This window comes from Cheilinus undulatus, linkage group 22, assembly GCF_018320785.1.
Source record: "Cheilinus undulatus linkage group 22, ASM1832078v1, whole genome shotgun sequence".
Taxonomy (NCBI): domain Eukaryota; kingdom Metazoa; phylum Chordata; class Actinopteri; order Labriformes; family Labridae; genus Cheilinus; species Cheilinus undulatus.
Window position 1 is genome coordinate 20967899 of NC_054886.1, and position 19523 is coordinate 20987421.

At 38.2% G+C, this 19523-nt stretch overlaps 1 protein-coding gene across 3 annotated transcripts in view; it reads left to right on the forward strand.

The window, feature by feature from the left end:
• Positions 1-19523, forward strand: part of LOC121504146 (zeta-sarcoglycan-like) — a 61202-nt gene that overhangs the window by 31221 nt on the left and 10458 nt on the right. Inside the window, exons 4-8 of one of the 3 annotated variants that reach the window (XM_041778782.1) lie at positions 4542-4580; positions 9158-9245; positions 12505-12627; positions 14928-15000; positions 16296-16461. In XM_041778782.1, the coding sequence (XP_041634716.1) occupies positions 4542-4580; positions 9158-9245; positions 12505-12627; positions 14928-15000; positions 16296-16446 (474 nt within the window). In that variant the 3' untranslated portion in view covers positions 16447-16461. Of the gene's footprint in view, positions 1-4541; positions 4581-9157; positions 9246-12504; positions 12628-14927; positions 15001-16295; positions 16462-19523 lie in introns of those variants that run through there. The other 2 variants (XM_041778780.1, XM_041778781.1) reach the window with 2 other exon arrangements.

Consider the following 19523-nt stretch of genomic DNA (forward strand, 5'->3'; position numbering starts at 1 on the left):
ATGCTCTGAAAGAAAAATTGCAAAACACCTGAAGGTGTCCAAGAAATGAGTTCACTCCACCCTGAAGAGACTAGAAGAAACAGGGCATTATGGTGATAGAAAAAGATCTGGGAGGAAGAGTGTTACTAAAAAAGCAGAGGATAAACATATCATTGTCACCAGTAAGAGATATCAGCATAAAACAGCACCACGAATAAGGGAGGAAATCAACATGGCAAGGTCAAAACCCTTATCTCTGACAACTGGGAAAAGGTGTTTGAAAAAGGCTGGTCTGAAGGCTTATGTAGCTGCAAAAAACAAAACCACTACGTCGTCTAAAGAACAAAAAAAAAAAAAGAAAAAAAAGAAAAGAGATACCAGTGGGCAAAAGCACACTAAAATTGGACCTATGATGACTGGAAACAAGTTCTCTGGACTGACAAAAGCAAGTTTGAGCTATTTGGTTTAAATCACAGAGTCTATGTCTGCAGACAGACTGGTGAGCAGCCTAAAGCACCATGCATGGAGGCTGTAGTGCCATGGTATGGGGATGTTTTGCAGGTGGTAGAATAGGAGATTTATAAAGGGTATCATGAAGAGGGAACAGTACCACTCCATCCTCCAGCATCATGCAGTTCCATCTGGACTAAGACTTGAGGGTTGAAAAGTTTGTTTTGCAGTAAGATAAAGACCCTTAGCATTGTTCCAAGCTCTGTCTGGCTTGCCTAGACAGAAATGAAGAGGAAGGTGTTCTTAGAAAGATGGTTTAGCCCCTGGACCTCTCTTTCATTGCATTTGTGTAGGACGAAGTGGCTTCATCAGTCAGAAGAATGTGCAGTCTCTTACTGATGAACTTGAGAAGGCTTGGAATGCAACATACCTTAAAACACCGAATGCCTCGTATATACCATGCTGTTTATGAAGCCACAGGAGGTCAATTTGAAGAAGCAAAGTCTAAAAACCCAAATACCTGAAAATTATAGTTCAACCTTTGCTGATGACTCTTTATATAATAATCCCGTTTACTTTGTTGCCAAGTATACCAATGCAACTTTAATCTTTTTGCTTTCAAACTTGTGGCCTGTAGTGTATTTTTAAGTCAAGGTAACTTTATTTGTAGGGGTGAGGGAGGCACAAACTAACACGGGGTAAAATGTTACATGAACTCTTTAGGGTGTTACGTGAATGTGTCTGGTCGTCTCAAAACAACAGCACACTGTCACTTATTAATTTACAAAAGTTTGGATGTGAAGATTTCTGGGAAAGTGTATTTTTACTACATGAAAGTAAATTTCTTCAGCAAACTTGTTTCTCAGTCACTGAGTTGTCTGTAGAAATCACCTAATCAAACCTTATGTCACCTTAATAATCATAGCACTGATTTAAAATATGTAACTGCCTGATAGCCAGCATTATAAAGGCTCATTAAAACTTTTTTACTGTAAGGATAGTTGTAACGTGTGTTAGAACGAACCATTCATGTTGCACAAGGATGAGACAAAAAAATAGAAATTTGATAGAATTAAGATTAAAACAATATTTTATGTTATCTTTAGATTATATTCAACTCTTATTTCGTATCATTTGTATTTATATATTTATTCTAAATGTTTTATATAATATAAATAATGCATAATATGCAAAAAAGACCACATAATCATACAATAACAAGAAGAATGTGTATTTAAGATAAATTTAAAATATTATCTCTTAAATTAATTAACAACAAACAAGGCTCGAACAGAAAAGAACCCGGTAACATATAAAAATGGACACAGACAATTTTTTTTTCTTTTTATTCTTGTCATGGTAAAGTTCACATATTTTCACAAAGAAATATTCAACTTTCAAATTATTCAGTTTGAGTTTCAAAATAAATTCCAAGCTTTATTGACAGTAAATTAATAAAGGTAAACAATTTGAATTAAATCAATGAAACAAAAGGGGCTGTAGTTACTGGCCAAAAAGAACAAAATAGTAGGAATGCACAATATTATCAGTCTGGTATCGGTATCGGCAGATATCAGATATCAGAATTTTTGCCGATATTTATGTCTGATATTTTGGCTGTGTATTTCAGCATATTTGGACTGTAAATTTTGTCCATAAATACTAATAAATTGTGGAGTTTTAGAGTTTTAGCCTGAACCAACAGACCTATGTCAGTTTCGGTCTTTTTCTTTATTTATCCTCATTCTTTAAACTTTAAAGTGTTTTAAGGACTGAAGTTTGTTTCCTTGGTCATCCTCAAACCTCAAAGTGTGTCCAATAGCGCTGAAATTTCTTGTCCGAAAAGCTTATTTTAATATCGATATCGGTATTGGCTAAAATGAATTTGTAAATTGGCATATCAGATATCGGCAAAAATCCGATATTGTGAATCCCTTAAAGGAGGGGTGGACGTGGCTAACCTGCAATGGGCCATTGGACCAGCCACCACTCAACTAAAACTACCTAACCAAAAATAAACAAACTATTTCTTGAAAATTTATTGAAAAGAAAACAAAGAGAAAATAGTGTCTGATGATACGTGCGTGTAAAATACAAAAACACACAGAAACAATGTTATGCAAAGTAGGCAAACATGCTTAACAAAAAGATAAGTATCACAGTAACAGTAAAAAAAAAAAAGAAATATATACTATGCATTATTTGTATTAATTCAGAGTATTTCTCTTTGTATTTGTGAGAAACAGGCGCTGATTTCACTTCTAAGCACCTCTGCATAAACTGGTCTAAACTCTAGCTGGGTCTATGTTTGGCGCCTGCAGCTTCAGCCTTTGATTTAAAGACACGTGGATTTTACCACCCAGTGCAAACAGTAGGAGGACATAAACGACTGCAGGAGGCCAGAGGTTTCTAGCAGCCTCATTCTCTGCACATCTCAGTCTCAATTTGGATCAAAAGGTGACTGGATTTGTGTGGGCCTGACCAGTTACTCATCAGCGATGGCCTGGTGTAGTGCAATGTGATACTTTTTCTGGAGGTATATGTCAGAGATGGGGACTCGAGTCCGCGACTTGGACTCCAGTCACACTTAAGTCGCACACATCAGTGACTTGAGACTCGAGACTCTTCCGTTTTTAATTTTTCCATCATGATCTCCTGTCCCCCGTCACTCTTTTCCCCTTTCCTCCCCTTCTGTTTGACGGTTCGTGGGTCTTTTACGTAGAACCAGCGGCTGCTCTCCTCTCCTCCTTGTCTTCTTTCATGCTGCATAACAATGACACACAAACACATCGCTCACACAAACACCTACTCTAAACGCACGCTAAAATGTTGGTAGTGCAGACTGCAGACTTCAGCCTTCAGTCTGTTGAGGGCAAAAGTTTCAGAATACCTAAACTCTTTTCTCCTGCATTAAAGCTCCTCTGACCACGGAGGATCAGCGTCAGCGCTGTTTGTGTGTGCGCTCCAGCGGTGTGTGTCTCTGTGTCGCCCACAAGAGCCATGGGTGTGTGCATTGTTAAAATATTATTTGGTTAATAACACTTTAATAACATATGTTTTGGGAACAAATTAATGTTAGAATCTCTGCATTGTCACTTATTGATAATGAACGGACATAAAAGATGACAGGAACATTAAAATTTAAATACGGTTCATGGGGGCAGCAAAAAACAGAGACAGACAGATAAGAGGCTGTAACAGATAAATTAGTAACTAAGGAGTCCAGGAGATTTCAGCTGAATAAAGTAAAATTTAGCTTGATTTTACCCATATAAAGAAATTTACACCATAAACGATGCGGAGAATGCAGGGAGAAATACTAATAAATGATCATTGAGTTTTTATTTTATTTCAGATTAAACAGTTCATTAACAGTTAGTGTTTTTGTGTTAGTATAAAACTACTACCATTAAAGAAATATATCTGACAAATAACAAGAACATTTAATCTCCAGTGTCTCAGTGTCAGTCTCTATCAGTGAAGTATGCCTCATATCTCTGTAGTGTTTCATATGTACACCGAGATGAGCTTTATTTAGAAGAGAGATGATATTGATCATGTTGATGAGGGAAAAAAAAGAAAGAGCATGTGTTTCATCTTAAAGCAGAGGTACATACAGTATATGATATATAGCACATACATTCCCAACAACAGAACTGTGGCTAGTGGAAACACTGAGTGGCTAGTAGCCATTAGTCACAGTGGCTGGTGTGAAAGTTAACGTCAAGCCCTGTTCATATATAAGTGTACACATGCGCACACCACGGCAAGCCGGCCACAAACAATACCCCACCCTACTGATGGTGATTATACAGTACAGGATTTAAATTCCTTAGAACGATGCAGTGGTCTAAGCAGACTGGACGTCAGAGACTTGAGACTTTAATTGGACTTGCAAAAAATGACTTGTGTGCATTGCTGGTGTATGTGGTGAAATTTGCTGCTTTATTTTAGTAAAAGCATTTAAAACACAAGTCCAATTGAGTTCTTTTATGTAGAGGTTTGGTGACGTTTACAGCAAAGACAAGTAAGCCCCTTGTGATGATATAACAACTGTTTCTTCACTTTGAAATGAAGTTATAACACATCTCTTCTCTGTTTTGTTCTTTCAGTCTGACGCACATCTCTGCATGAGGCAACATAGTGCCCAGGTTGTTGTTTTTTTTTTTACATCAAATCTCTGCTGTTCATTCTGTTGGCTCTCGTTTTTGTCTCCGGGGACCCTCACTGATCTATAAATAGCATCTGATGCAGGTGTATCTTTATTGGGGTGAAACTTCTCCCTCTCTTCAGTCTCACCCACTTGCATCGGTGACGCATGACAAAGATGATTGTGAGCGCCGGCGTTGATCTGGATTCCAGTCTGCTGATGCAACTGCAGCCATTCACTTGTTTCATTCTCACAATTTTAAATTAAAGCTTTTTGGATGAGCGGCGGCAGCATTGCCTCAGAGATCTGAACATCATTCAAAGCCAGTTTGCTAGAGCCAATTTAATTTTGCTAACAGTATTAAGCTGAAATAAAGGGGGCTTTTAATATTTAAAAAAATATTAAAAAAGCCTGCGAACATGCCCCTAAATAACCTGTACCCTGCGTGCAAAAAGCCTCCCTGCAGGATTTGATAGTGGAATGAGAAAATTAAGTCATAATAACCGTACATTTTCAACTTGTGACATGTTTTTGTCATTATATTTCCTTGTTCAGCTCAATATGAAAATAAACTGCTGGCAGAGCAATCAAATATAATTAGAATTTAAATATATGTATGCAAATATGTGTTTGGGATTATAGTTAAACCCAAAGCAGCGCCCTTTTCTCCCCTTTAAAGGTCTGCATTTTATGTCACTCTCTGGAAGATAGCACTAGCATACGAGGTTGCTTTGTTTTCAGCTTTTTCACCGGAGCAGCGGGCCGTGCTCCCGCTCTGATGTTATTCATTGTATGCAGGAAAGCGTCCTCCGCCTTACAGCAGCCATGGTAATTTCTCAGTCTGACGGGGCCCAGTGCACCTTCAACAACGGGCTCCATTTATGTGCATTCGCTCTGATCTGCACTTGACCTTCCTCAACAGGCGCGGTGACTAAAAAAGGCCTTTTATGTGATCCCAAAGAAGTGTAGAGGAGAGCAACCGCATCTCAGTCACGGCCCCTCAGGAAACAGTTCTAGACCTATAAACTCTTTAAAGGAATACTTCAAATCAAAAATGTGTGCATGATGCGGTAGAGAACATTTATATCCTGAAAGAGCAAGGAGGGAATAAAGATTAACAGAGTGACCTCTGCAAAGGTGCACACTGCAGAAGGTTGAGATTATGTGCTCTTAGTGAAGTAATGAAACACTCAATTTAGGATCAGTATCACCATCCGCGATACAACTTAATAATAATTTTTATAAAGACATGACATTAAAGTCAGTATATAAAGCTGTAACTTGCCCTTTTTCTTATTTTTCCATATAAATCGAGGCAAAACTTTTAGTTTATAGGTTGTGTAACTACAAGGGATAAGTCAATAATGACTAGAATAGTCGTCAATTTATGATAAGTCAAAGTTTTTATATGGCTGATATCTCTTCTTAACCTCCTGACACCTGAGCTTTGAAACTTGATCATAAAGCCTAAACATTCCAGTACAAACTTCCCAATACATTCCATGTAATTCCATAAACTTTTCAAGCAAAACCCCCTGATTCAAAGCAAATTCTCCTTAATTTTTCAAAATCAAAATCCCTAAAACATTCTAAATACATTTGCCAAAATCCCTTAAAAATCATGGAAAAGTTCCCCTAAATGTTTGAACAAATTTGCTGAAATTCTTAAAAATTTCTAGGACAATATCCCCAAAAATCCCATCCAAGTTCCCAAATATTTCAATAAAATTTCCATGAAAATACCTCAAAGCAAGCTCTCCCAAACATTCTCATCAAATTCCCTGAAATTTCCATATAATTCTTTATAGCCCCTAATAAAAAAATCCCTGTCAAATTCCCAAACATATCTAAATAAATTTCCTTGAAACGCCTTCAAATATCTTAACAATTCCGCCTAACATCCAACATATCCCCTTCAATTTTCATGAAAATACTATAAAATTTTAAAGGATACCCCTTAAATGTCCAATCATAAAAATCCGAAAACAAATATGTATCCCAATTGTCCATGAAAATAATAGAATAAAAATTTCAAGTTAAACCCCCCAACCAAATTACCCCAAATTCCCACAGTAAATGGCAATAGATTTAAAAGCAATTTTTCTTTTACATCCAAGGAAACTCTCAAGAATTTACAAACATCTCCCAAAAGTGTCTTTAAAAATACTTCAAAATTACCAGCAAACCCCAGTTCTCAGTCTGATAGAGAATGTGTGGCTGGACTTAATCTCAATCTCCATGCAGCCTGGCAGAGCTTGAGCAGTTTTACAAAAAAGAATGGAGTAAGATTGCAGTGTCAGGATGTGCAAGCCTCACTGAGACCTATCCACACTGACTCAGAGCTGTGATTGTAGCCAAAGGAGCATCTACTAAATACTGACTTGAAGGGGGAGAATATTTATGCAGTCCCTTATTTAACATAATATATATTTTTATTTATTCAATAAAAGGGTAAAACTTCAAAGGGGGAATACATTTTATAGGCACTATAAGACATGCATCACAGTTTGTAGTCAGATGAGAGCGTATGGTATAAATACACTCCTCCAATGAACCGTGTAAAGCTGCTCTAATAAAACTTTCATTTCAACACTGAATGATTCAGTCATCTGTGTAATTTAAAAGAGGTTACATAGAGGAGCATTTAGAGCTAGAAGCAGATTAAATATTGACTCCTCTTTGTCATGAAGCCAGAGACATGACTCCAAATGTATGCTGATGTTGCACCATAGAAAGGGATGATGAATAAGGAATAGGTGGCTGCCAGGTTTGCCTGTGTCAGTCTTGTGAGGTGATAATAGTTCCTATTGTGGTAAAAACCTGATACAGCTGGAAACAAATGACCAAAAAACACTCAGAAAACTCTTAGTAGACAAGAAGAAAATTTACTTCAGAAGCTGAATCTTCACAGTTACGATCAGCAGAAGTAATAATGTGTGTCAACTGTGTTAGACATTCAAATCCTCCATAGCACACTGCATGACTTGATATGATTCTAGTTAAAAACAAACCATACTGGACCCTGTTTTCTGTATAATGAGGTTTTCTACTGTAATCTTAAATATATCTCCATCATACTAATGATAGATGGTATCAAATGGTACAGAAATTAAACAATCTTCAGTCATATTTGTTTATCAAAAAATGAAAGAGAGGACTGTCTTAATTGCACAAATTTCTTGGCAACATTAAGATAAGTGGGAAAAACTGGCAAAGAGGGTTTCACTTGCTCCTCATCAAACAAAATGATAGTTTCTCATTTAGTCTAAACATTTCAAAGTTTCATTTATCCTGTGGAAGTCAAGCATGTTGCTTTCAGTTGTAAAGTTCTTCCCATTTCTCTTATTTGTTGCTGAGATGTTTCTACACTTGGAGCAAAAACCAAGCCACGAGGTTGGAACTCTCTGCAGAGCTTAGAGGCAGGATTGTTGCAAAACGCAGATCTGGGGGAGGCTATGAAAAATTTCTGCTGCACTGAAGGTTTCCAAGAGCACAGCGGCCTCCATAATTCTCAAATGGAAGAAGTCTGGCACAAACACGACTCTTCTAAGAGCTGGTCACCCGGCCAAACTGAGCAATCAGGGGAGAAGGACCGTAGCAAAAGAGGTGACCGAGAACTTGATGGTCACTCCCACTGAGCCCCAGAGATCCTGTGTGGCGGTGGGGTAAAGTTCCAGACACCCATCACTGCAGCCCTCCACCGATCTGGGCTTTATGACAGAGTAGCTAAATGGAAGCCTCTCCTCAGTACACAACGCATAAAAGCTTACTTGGATTTTGTTTAAAAGCACCTAAAAGACTCCCAGACTGTGAGAAACAAGAGTCTGGTCTGATGAAACCAAGATTAAACTATTTCGCCTCAGTTCTTAACCTTATGTCTGGAGGAAACCAGGCACCACTCATCACCTGCACAATACCAGCCAACAGTGAAGCATGGTGGTGGCAGCATCATACTGTGGAGGTGTGTTCAGCAGCAGGGACTGGGAGAAGACAACACAGGAGTGGCGTCAGGACAACTCTGTGAAAACCCAGCTAGAGCCCTGACTTGGACCCTGTTGAAAATCTTTGGAGAGACCTGAAAATGGCCGTCCCCATCCAACCTGACTGAACCTGATGAGAAACCACAAAACACCCAAACACAACTGTCCGTCTCCAAATCTTTTCCTACTATTCAATTAATACTTGGATAGACAATGTAGTCTAATTTAGAGGTTTATAGTTGCGGAAAAGTCACCTTGAAAGTGTTTTTCTTTTTTCTCTCCAGGACAGTCTGATACATTTAGAGATTTGTTGTTGAAATACTTTAACATTCATTCTTTGTGGGGATTTAAATGATGATCCTTTTTGATCCTTTTTGCCCTATGATTAAAAGTTCTAGCCATTCTCTGTATTGGTATAAAATCATTCATTTGTTGTTTTAATGTGTTCCCTACTCTCCCCTAAATCTCAACAATTATCATTTGCTTAACTAAGATTCTACCTATTGCTTAAGGATCCCAAAATGAAATAAACTTAAACAAACTTATTTAATTTCTTCCTGTTTTCTTGTCTGTCCTTCCCCATCGGTACTTCCCTTAGGACAGCATGCTGGTCTTTCAGTCGGACAAGAACGTAACACTCAACGTCAGAAACGAACAAGGCCAGCTCACCGGTCAACTCACTGTGGGTAAGTCTCTATTTCTCTTCATTGTCACTCCACATGAGAAGGGTAACAGTACTTCCTCTTGACAGCTGGTGGTGAACAGTGTGTGGGTTGAGGCCTGGAAGTTTTAGAAATTAGGTGCCAAGAAGGATGTGGGTTTAAAGAGTGGTTGTTTCTGAATGTTGTTGCTATCAAATGATGCGGTGTTCCCGTTGTGGTCAGGGCTCATTCATATCTAGTGGATAAGATCAATAATGAAAGTGTTTAATTCAAATTAAATTCTTTTCTTGGTGTTAACCGACTTGAGCTGTTTAATTGGATAGGCCATAGAAGCAAAGAGAGCCTGTTGAATGTTGCGAGCAAACCTGCTCACCTGCACCTCCAACAATTAACAAACCAGGCTTCTCAAAAGAATCACTTCCCTTTGTCAAGAAACACACAATATGTGGCTATAGGTATTTCTTTATCAGCAACTACTTAGCACCTTTGCTGTTATTTATGTTTGGTGGTGTGGCTGTTCTGGGATCGCCCTGCCCTTCCACAAGCCTACGTGGAGAGAATTAAGCAGAAACAGCACACGCCACTGCTACTCCTATAAGGAAGGATAAGGAAAGCCTGAGGCAGGGAGAGAAGCAGCAAAAACCCAGAGCAGAGCAGGCATCAGATGACAGAATGACACTGGTTAAATCAGAAGCAGTATAAAGGAGGAGCTGGGGTGGGGGAGGGTTGCAAGAGCAGCTTAAATAAAGCAGCGTGAGAGTGATTGGCCAGTAGCGTTCTTAGAACAAATCAGCTGATTGCCAACTGATGAGGGCTTTCATCAGCTGATCTCTGTTATGGCAGTGCCTGACTCCATTTTTTTGAACGCTATAGCTAGCTGTCTTTTCTACAGGGAAAAAATACAATCTACATCAGGTAAATCAATGTATCATAACCAGAATGAACCAGTAGTCTTTTTAATAGATACATGTTTCTGCACATCGGGGATAACAGAGTAAATAATAAAAGAAATTCACTTGTTAAAAAGCCAGAGAACAGACCAGACCTACATTTGAAACAGTGAGTCTGCTGACTCGGCACTCCTTCTGCCTTAAGCCTTTGGCTTTGTGATAATGCTAGTGGTGTTAATGCTAGCAGTGCTAATGCTAACAGTGCTAACGGTGATAATGCTAGGGGTGATAATGCTAGCGGCTACTGCTGCTTCATATTCTGTTAATAGAATGACAACTCTTGAGACTTGTAAGATCTGTTGTGTTATAAGTCCAGGATGTTCTGTGATAAGGGATCTTTGTGGAGCATGTTTTAGAAAAACTTAACTGTTATACTCCTCTGAAACACTGAAAAACTTCACCAGTGATGCCGTGTTTTCCAAAGTGTTTTTCACCTCAGCGCTGCAGCTTCTTCTATAAGAGCGGGTCCAACACCAGGGTTAGGGTTAGGGTTAGGGTTACTTTTTTGGAATGTCTAGAGTAGGAAGGGAAGTAACACCTTTATTTATTATTGGTGGTATTTTATTGGTTAATATTTTATTACCTGAATAATTAAAGTATGTACAACTTTTGCAATATCAGCCAATAATTAATGGGCACAGATAATTACCGGGCATCTCTAGTTTTCATAAAGAAATATTGTTGAGGTCTGATTAAACTGCAGTTTTTTTTATAGCCCTACTCAAGCTAATTGCTTGAATTTTAACTACGCTGGGTTACAGTCCAACTAAACCCCACCCGTAATGATCACAAACTCATGCTGAGCATGAAGCAGAAGAGTAAAAACACATTTACATTTGACTTTTCAGTGCTGTTCTATGCTTTTTGTTTAATAAAAAACAAAGCTGGTCCGGTTCTAGTAAAACTTCCGCTGTGCTGTAGCTACATCCAAGCTAACCACTACACTGGAGGCAGCCATTGCTAAGGGCACACAGTACAACTAAACCCCGCCCATATCTATTCCCTCATTCTCCTCAAATGATGCTGATTGGTCAGAACAGTGTTTGGTTTGACACAAATGTTGTGACTGGAGCTTTTCAAGATGGATTTCTCTGATGACTGTGGCAAATCCATCTGCTTTGCAAGGTTAAACAAATACAGCTGAGATAATAAACTCACCCCCCCCCCCCCCCCCCCACAAAAAAAATAATGAAGCATAACTTTAAACCTAAAATGGGTGAACCGTATAATATTTGCTGTTCATACTGTTGCAGACCTTTTTAAAACTTTTGAATAGTCGACGTTTTATAAAGTTTGAAAGGGCAGCCAGTGGGGATTGACTTTTGTTTGGATCAAACCTAAAGTGGCCTCTTGGAGTCTTCAATGTTTTAAGCAACCCTTACATGTATACAACTTATTAAAGTGGTTTTAAATAAAGCTGACCCCAAATGTCATGATCAGTCCTGTTTTAATGGCTGTATTTAAGATAAGAGCAGTAATTCATCTTTAAATCCTCTTTGTGCCTTTAAAAGTCTGTGTAGTTATTTCAGACGCTAACCTCTGCTGCACTTATTGAAAGGACAATGGATTCTTCTTATTATCATCAAGTTCAACCATCAGTCAGCCCAAATTACCAAAGTCATTTACATGATTAATGACCACTGAAAGGAAAATGACCTGCTTATTAACATTAATAGCTATTGATCTTAGCCAACATAAGTTGAGAGTTGATGCTGATTTGACAAGACTGGTGATATTACACGCTTTGGTCGCGCTTGACCTTCCATGGAAAATGAACGCGTGCTTTTGTAGAAAGTGCGTTTTTGTCTGAAATGAGATGAAACTTGGCGAGAATAATTAAATTCCCCGGCACCCCGTGGATTAATGAAAGTGAAAAGAGAAGAGAGGGAGGAAAGTTTCTGCATGCACATCTGGAAAAAAAAACACCAAAGTCTGTAGAACCGGAATTAATATTCCTCACCAGTGGAACAGATTACTGATTTGTCTCCATCCATTGTAAAAAGCACGGCCCATCCAGCTTTGTACGGCGCCTTTCATTTGCAGAAGCACTCTGCACAGTTTTTCAGACTGCTAATAGTCTTTCATGCCCAAACAGGGTTTCAAAAAGCTGATTTGTGAAGTCAGGAACACATAAGGCAAGCTTTTAAACGACAGTCATCTTCAAAATGAGCATAATTGTTGGCATTGGAGGCTAATGAAACATTTTAGGTCGGAATTTCTTCTTTTAATGCTTCTAATCAGCAAAATAAAACAACATTTAGGCCTGCCCATGTTTCAGTTAGCTACACCTTTTTTAAAGCTCTCACTTGGCTTCTCTCTTTCTCTCTCTGCAGGACCTGAAGCTGTGGAGGCTCAATGTCAGAAACTGGAGGTGTGGAGTAAAGACGGAGACAAACTGCTATTCACTGCAGATGAGGAGGAGATCATAATGACAACTGAGAAGTTCACTGTCACAGGTAGAATGTGCTGTTCTCTTCTTGTGTAATTGTCTTATATATGAGGAATTAATCTGATCAATACAAACTTGACAAAGCAGGCCTTATTACTGTTTAAAATGTCCCCCTCCCCACATTTTTGGTATTAAAACTGCACTTCTTATGATAGCAATTTAAATGTTGAATGGATATGCCGTGCATTCAGAAAGTTCTCAGACCTTCTTCACTATTTTTGTAATGTTTCAGCCTGATGCTACAGTCTATAAAATTCTCATTGATCTACCCTTAGTACCCTTCATTGACAAGGTCATGGGTGTAGCACAGGGGGGAAAGGGTATTGATTACCCAGGCCCAGCGTAGGGAGGGGCCCTTGAGAAGCCTGCAATGAAAAGTATGTTTTTATTTATTTTCTTAGTAATTAGTGTCATTATTTAATCAAAAACGACTTAATAGAGTAAAATACAACACTGAAAAACAAAAACAAAAATGTCCTAGTCCATGGCTGTAAAATAATGCAAGTAAATTTAATTTAACCATAGTGAAAATATTGCTCATAAATGGGGACATTATGGTTAGAATACGTTAAAATGCATAAATATTTGTAAAAATGACATTTGCTGCTTGGTTAGCAGGTTAAGGGGCCCCTGTGTAATATTCTGTCTGGGGGACAAAAATCCCTAGGTACGCCCCTGGATAAGGTGAAAATAAAATTTCAGAATTGTTTGAAAATTAAGTTAAAAAATAAAGAAATATCACATTGACATAAGTATGCAGACCCTTTGCAACAACCCTTGATATCTAGCTCAGGTCTCTCTGGATTGTTGCTGAGATGTTTCTACACCTTGACTGGAGTCCACCTGTGGTAAAATAACTTAATTGGACATGATTTGGAAAGGCACACACCTTTCTGTAGAAGGCCTCACAGCTGACAATGCATAGCAGAGCAAAAACCAAGCCTTGAGGTCAAAGGAGCTGCCTGCAGAGTTCAGAGACAGGATTGTTGCACGGCACAGATCTGAGGAAGGCTACAAAAGAAATGCCTGCTGCACTGAAGGCTCCCAAAAACACAGTGGCCCCCACAATTCTCAAATGGAAGAAAATTGGCACAACCAGGACTCTTTGCTTCTCAGCTGAGCAATTGAGGAAGAGGTCCAATACGGGTCCACACCAGAGCATGTTAATTTGACACTTTTTGGAGAATTGGTACCTTAACATTAACTATATATTTATTGAATCTTTTCAGGGTTAAAAATTGACTCCTCTTCATAGTGTTGGACATTTACACCCTTAGTGGATCATTTTAAACTATTAGTTTCATTTTGAGTGTAAAGTTGCAATGCACTTCTCATATTACTAAAGAGTTACATTTTCTATTGGACGCCTGTGGCAAAGTCGGGAGTTTTGGATGGAGCAAAGAGACAAATTTAGAGTTGGGATACACCCTTCGATGAGAATCAACTCACCACCCTTTCTGGTAGACCATCCCATACCACAGGCAGGAAGTGCCTGACCCGGTGGATAACTTCACCCATGGTGCAGAAGGGTTTAACATCGAAAAAGACTGTTCAGATGCTCTTACTACTCTGTCCTCTCTTAAATTTAACCATAGGAATGTATTTTTAAGGTTTGGTTCATTTTGTAGAATATGCCAGTGTTTATATCTTTGATGTTTTTCGTTTCAGACAGAAAGCGGCACAATAAATGAAGCAAGTTTTAGTTTTGACTGATCTAGCTTTTGCTCTGTGTGTTTGAGTCTGCCTTATTTGCAGCCCCAGTAAGCCCATGTTCTTGATAGTTTCTTTCTTTGAATTTTGACAGCATTTCTTTCTCCCAAGCTCATATTGCTTGAGAGAGGCTCAAATTTGTTTTAATCAGACAAGTTGGGTTATAGGTGGACTTTTTTCAAAGGGATTGGATGAAAGCTTTCAGCATGGAGGAGTGTGTTATGATCTGCTTGTTTGGTGTAAAGAAGGGGCATTATCTTTTTTTGTTACTTTTATATCAAGCAAATTGATTTCTTCAAGGTTGTAATTTAAAGTGAATTTAAGACCTGCGAAGTTGCCTTTTAAAAACTGTAAAAACTCAAGTAAATGGGTACAGGACCTTTCCAGAGTAAAAACACACCTTCTATATAACATTCCAACAAAAAATAAAAGAGAGAAAGTTTTTTTTTCTTCAAGGTGACCAACAAAAAAACAGGCAAAACTGGATGCCATTTAGTCAGTGTTTATATAAAGCCCTGAGGTTTGCTAAAGAGCCAAACTAAACACATTCTTGTCAGTAGTCTAGTGATTTATGGTGATGTTCATCTTTTTTTCTAGGCTCAGAGGGCGCCGTGTTTGGGCATTCAGTGGAGACCCCTCTTATCCAGGCGAGGGCCTTTGAAGACCTGAAGTAAGTTCATATTCATGGAAATTCATAAAAGCTTAATGTCTCATGTTCATATCCTGTTCAATTAAAAAGAAGATAATTTGAATGATGATGATAAATGTAGCATGGTGTTTCAAAGTGGATGCCGTATGGCAGGGACCATTATTCACCAGTATCATTATTCTGGAGCACTCTCCTTTAAACTGGAGCCTCTGCTAGTTAGCTCTTTATCACACAGATTTCAAACAAGATTTGACTGTTATATTAATTTCACAGCTGAAGGGGATGCTAATTTGTTAGTAAAGCAGTCAGGGATTGATTAAAGCACAGAGAGACTGTGCAGAAAGAGGGTGAGGCTGAGATACTTATTAGACTCCTACACTCTCTGAGTGTGATCTTCATCGCTCCGCACCCAAAGGCTCCGAGCTCAACGTCCCCCCATTAGCGAGCGATAACGCCTGTGGTTTGTTGTCCACCTTACTGGTCCTGAAGGGAGCGCCGGGATCAAAGTTGGCAGAAAAAGCAGCATTCTGGCATCTAATTCCTCCAGAGTGAGAGGAATACTGATGAGGGTGTGCACGCACGGCTCACACAGGCTCAGCTCTGGGGTGACCATCTGCAGTGAGCACACGCTCTGAACAAGACAAACAGGAGACAATTAAGACACAAAATCTGCAACATGCTCCCTTTTAGTATGATTCGGATTTTTAACTGCATATTTCATCAACACGTTGTACTGAGTGAATCTGTTTTATGACATATTACAACTGTTTAATTTGTTTAATTAAGATGCTACACATGTTCAAAAATCCATTATTTCTTCAGCCTCCTTCAAAATCACTGTAAAATTCCTTTGAAACTCCCTCACTGGAAAATAACTATTTGCAAAACAAGCAGATTTAAGAATTTTACCATCAGAACTTGAAATAAACGTGTATTTAATCCAAAACAAATTATTTTTTCAGTGCTATTAGAAAAAGAAAAAAGTGAAAAACTAAATCATGTGGGCTGTTAATTACAAGCCAAGCAGATTTTTCTGTTGTTGTGTTTTTGCTCTTATTTTGTGTTTTTGGACTGATAAAGCTTTGGGCGAAATAAAAGAAACAGCCTCCTATTTCTGCACAGCTTCTTGTTTGGGTACACTTGTTCGACAGCTTTTTACGCTTCTTTATTGCTGCTTTTACAAAAGCACATTCATGCTTGACTGAATAATAGCAGTCAGACAGACGATATCAAGGCAATACATCTTGGTCCTGGCTTGTGTGGCAAATATTAGTATTTTAAAAAGAAAAAACAAGGTGCTCACTCATATTTCTCAGACAGGTTGACTCGTCGTGTCACTGCTTCATGACTCTTTGTGGTTGCCGTTGTCACACAAACAAGGGTAATATGAAAGGAAGTGAACCGGACAAAGATAGCATTGAAACGGAAGGAAAAAAGGGTAATGAGATGATACTGGATAGTGGTTAAAAAAAATTGCATTTATCATATCGTATTATACCGTATTGTGTTGTACTTATTGCAGTGAGGGCAGGGATCCCCAGTGGGGCCTCATGATGCCTTGTGCTATATATTATTATATCATTATATCAAGGGGAGATGGGGGTCGCTGCTCTCTAACGCCGTTATTTTTGGAATCATGGGCTGAAAAATTTGGGAACCCCTGCTGTATCGTATTGTGTCATATCGTTTCCTATTATATCTGATCATATTGTGTTGTATTGTACCAAATCGTATCACAACATACTGTATCGTATTGTGTTGTACTGTATCGTATCCTATGGTAATGTAAAGTATCATATCGTATATCATATCGTTTCGTATCATGTCATATTGTATCATTATTGTATCCTATGGTGTCCTACCGTATCTTATTGCACTGTCTCATTATTTATCATATCTTATTGTATTTTTTGTATCGTATTACTGTATGGTATTGAATTGCATTGTATTGTATCGTACTATTTTGTATCACATCTTACTGTATTGTATTGTATTTTGTTGTGTCGTATCATATTGTTTCATACTGTATTGTTTCGCAGTATATGGTATTATATCGTATCGTACTGTATCATATCTCATTGTGTCACATTGTGTCGTATTGAAACATATTATTCTGTATTGTATTGTATTGTGTCATATCATATCCTTTCGTATTGTGTCGTATTGTATTGTATTGTATTATTGAACTTCTCTTATTGCTGATGTGCATCTACTCTGGACCTTCAGAATTGCCTTCTGAAGTCTATTAATTACTTCATTTTTAGGAAAACTACAGTATATTCACAATCTTGGGCAGCACCACTACATTACCCACAATCCTAAAGGGTCACAGCAATGTCTCTGATTAGCCGAGCCTTTACTTAATGATTGTGGATAAAGTGGGCAGTATTTGTTAAGCTTTGTGGTGACTGCAGGTGGCGCTGTATACATCACTAAGTATCGGATCACCCAGTGGAAATTTTTCACAAAAATGAAGTTGCAGTAGATGGTTTAAACCTGTAGAGGGCAGTCATCATGTGTCTCAGAAATTTCTAAAATATGAGTAAATTAAGTCAACGACAAAAGAGGCAGGAGAAACTTTCTGGGTTTAATCACACTGCAGGTGGACTCACCAACTGTGACCACAAAACGGCCATGGCAGATTGTGTGACGTGTCAGTCCTCCCATCAGGATGCTTAGAAAACAAGCTGTGCTCCACAGGTAACCCTACCTGGGTCATAAAACTCCAGTCCATGGGTCTTTTACAGCATCAAGATAAGACATGTACAAATAAAATACATACAAGCTGTAAATAAGATGTTGACCACCCCGATGATCCTTTGGTTATAAAACACTCAAGACAGCTCTAATTATTCCTCAGGAGGTGAAGACCTGGTCAGACATAGTTCCTCATGGCCTTCAAGACAAGGCCATACCTGATGGACAGGTATCACTGTCTCACCTGATGGAGAAAATGTCATTATTATTATTATTATTTACACGTAAGACTGAATTTGAATCATCATCCTCCCTGCCTGTAACGACAATAACCTTGAAGATGGAAAACAGCTGTGGTCAAATAAGAGATTCACCTGTTATCTACAGGGATTGTCTTTTGTTTACTGCAGATTACTGTTATTGACTGGAGATCTTCAGATATGCCTTTAAAAGTAATGGAAAGCATTTTCCTTACCTTCAGTAGCCAGCTGCTTATGTGCTTGTGTTTACAAAAAGGTAATGTCATACATAATTACAAACACACTTTAAGAAAGGCATGGCTGGTTACACACTAAATGGTAACTGTTTGATATTTGAACATTTCAAATAATAAGAAATTAAACCAGTAACATTTAAACTAGATCAAAAGCCAGAACATTCCTGTTGAATGATAAGTAATTTGAATTCACTACCTTTCATGATGACAATGGACTGAAAAATACTCATTTGTGATCATCAAGTGTTTGAAAAGACCGACTCTTTAGGCTGAATTTTCAGTCACTGACATACTTTGCTTTATATTACGCAACCCATCAGATTATAAATGTTGATAAAGTATGCTGTAAACAAGGCTTAAGTTTTTCGTAACTGTGCTGGAAACAACTATAGCTGGAGGCAACATGTTTTTTTCTGGTTGTCAGACCCTTGTACTCACACATCACTTTCTTGTTAACACAACATGTTGAGAATGCCTTGAGGGAATATTTTCAAATCTGGCACAAACATTCACTTTAACTTGAGGATAAAATGATTGGATTGTTTTGGTTGTAATCAGGTCACTGACATCTTGTTTGAAATTTGGTTGGCAAACAGTTAAAATCAGGAGCTAATTTTCGCAGCATCCATCATAAACATCATGTAGGATTGAATGCTGGAGCGCAGAGGCCGAACATGGGCTGTAATATGACATGATGTCTTCAACTCTACAGTGTAGGATAGATATTTGCACTGAACATTGGCCTGTAGAACTGTTTTTATTTTTTGCACATATTATACATTATATTGCAGTATATTACATTTTTTTCAGAGGTGGAAAGTAACTAATTACATCTCCTCTCATTCGTGTAATATAGGTGTTTTTTTTGTGTACCTATACTTTGTTGAGTACATTTTAAAATCAGTACTTTCACTTCTACTAAAGTAAGTTTTAACCAGAGTAAATTTACTTTAACTTGAGTACAATACTCTTGTATTTTTTCCACCTCTTGACTACACAGTAGTACAAACAACTGTTGGGACACAGCAAAAACTGGAGCATTGAGTTAATATTTAACTCCCAACAGGTAATTTTAACTCCATCCTGAGTGAAATGGTCTTCATTGTTGGAGTTATTTCATAGTGCTGATCCAGCAGTGTTGGTTCAACTCTGTAGAGTCAGCTGATCTAAGGTCTGCCCTCTGCGATTTCAAATCTGTGTGGGCAGTGTTTCCTATCATGCCCTTGGGCAGAGTGTTTAGTTGTGTTTGGATGTTGCCTGTGTTCAGTGCTCATGTTTCTGGTGGATTGTTGTTGTTTTGATGAGAAACACATTTGCACCATGAGTGAAGTTATCCACTGAGTTCCCACAT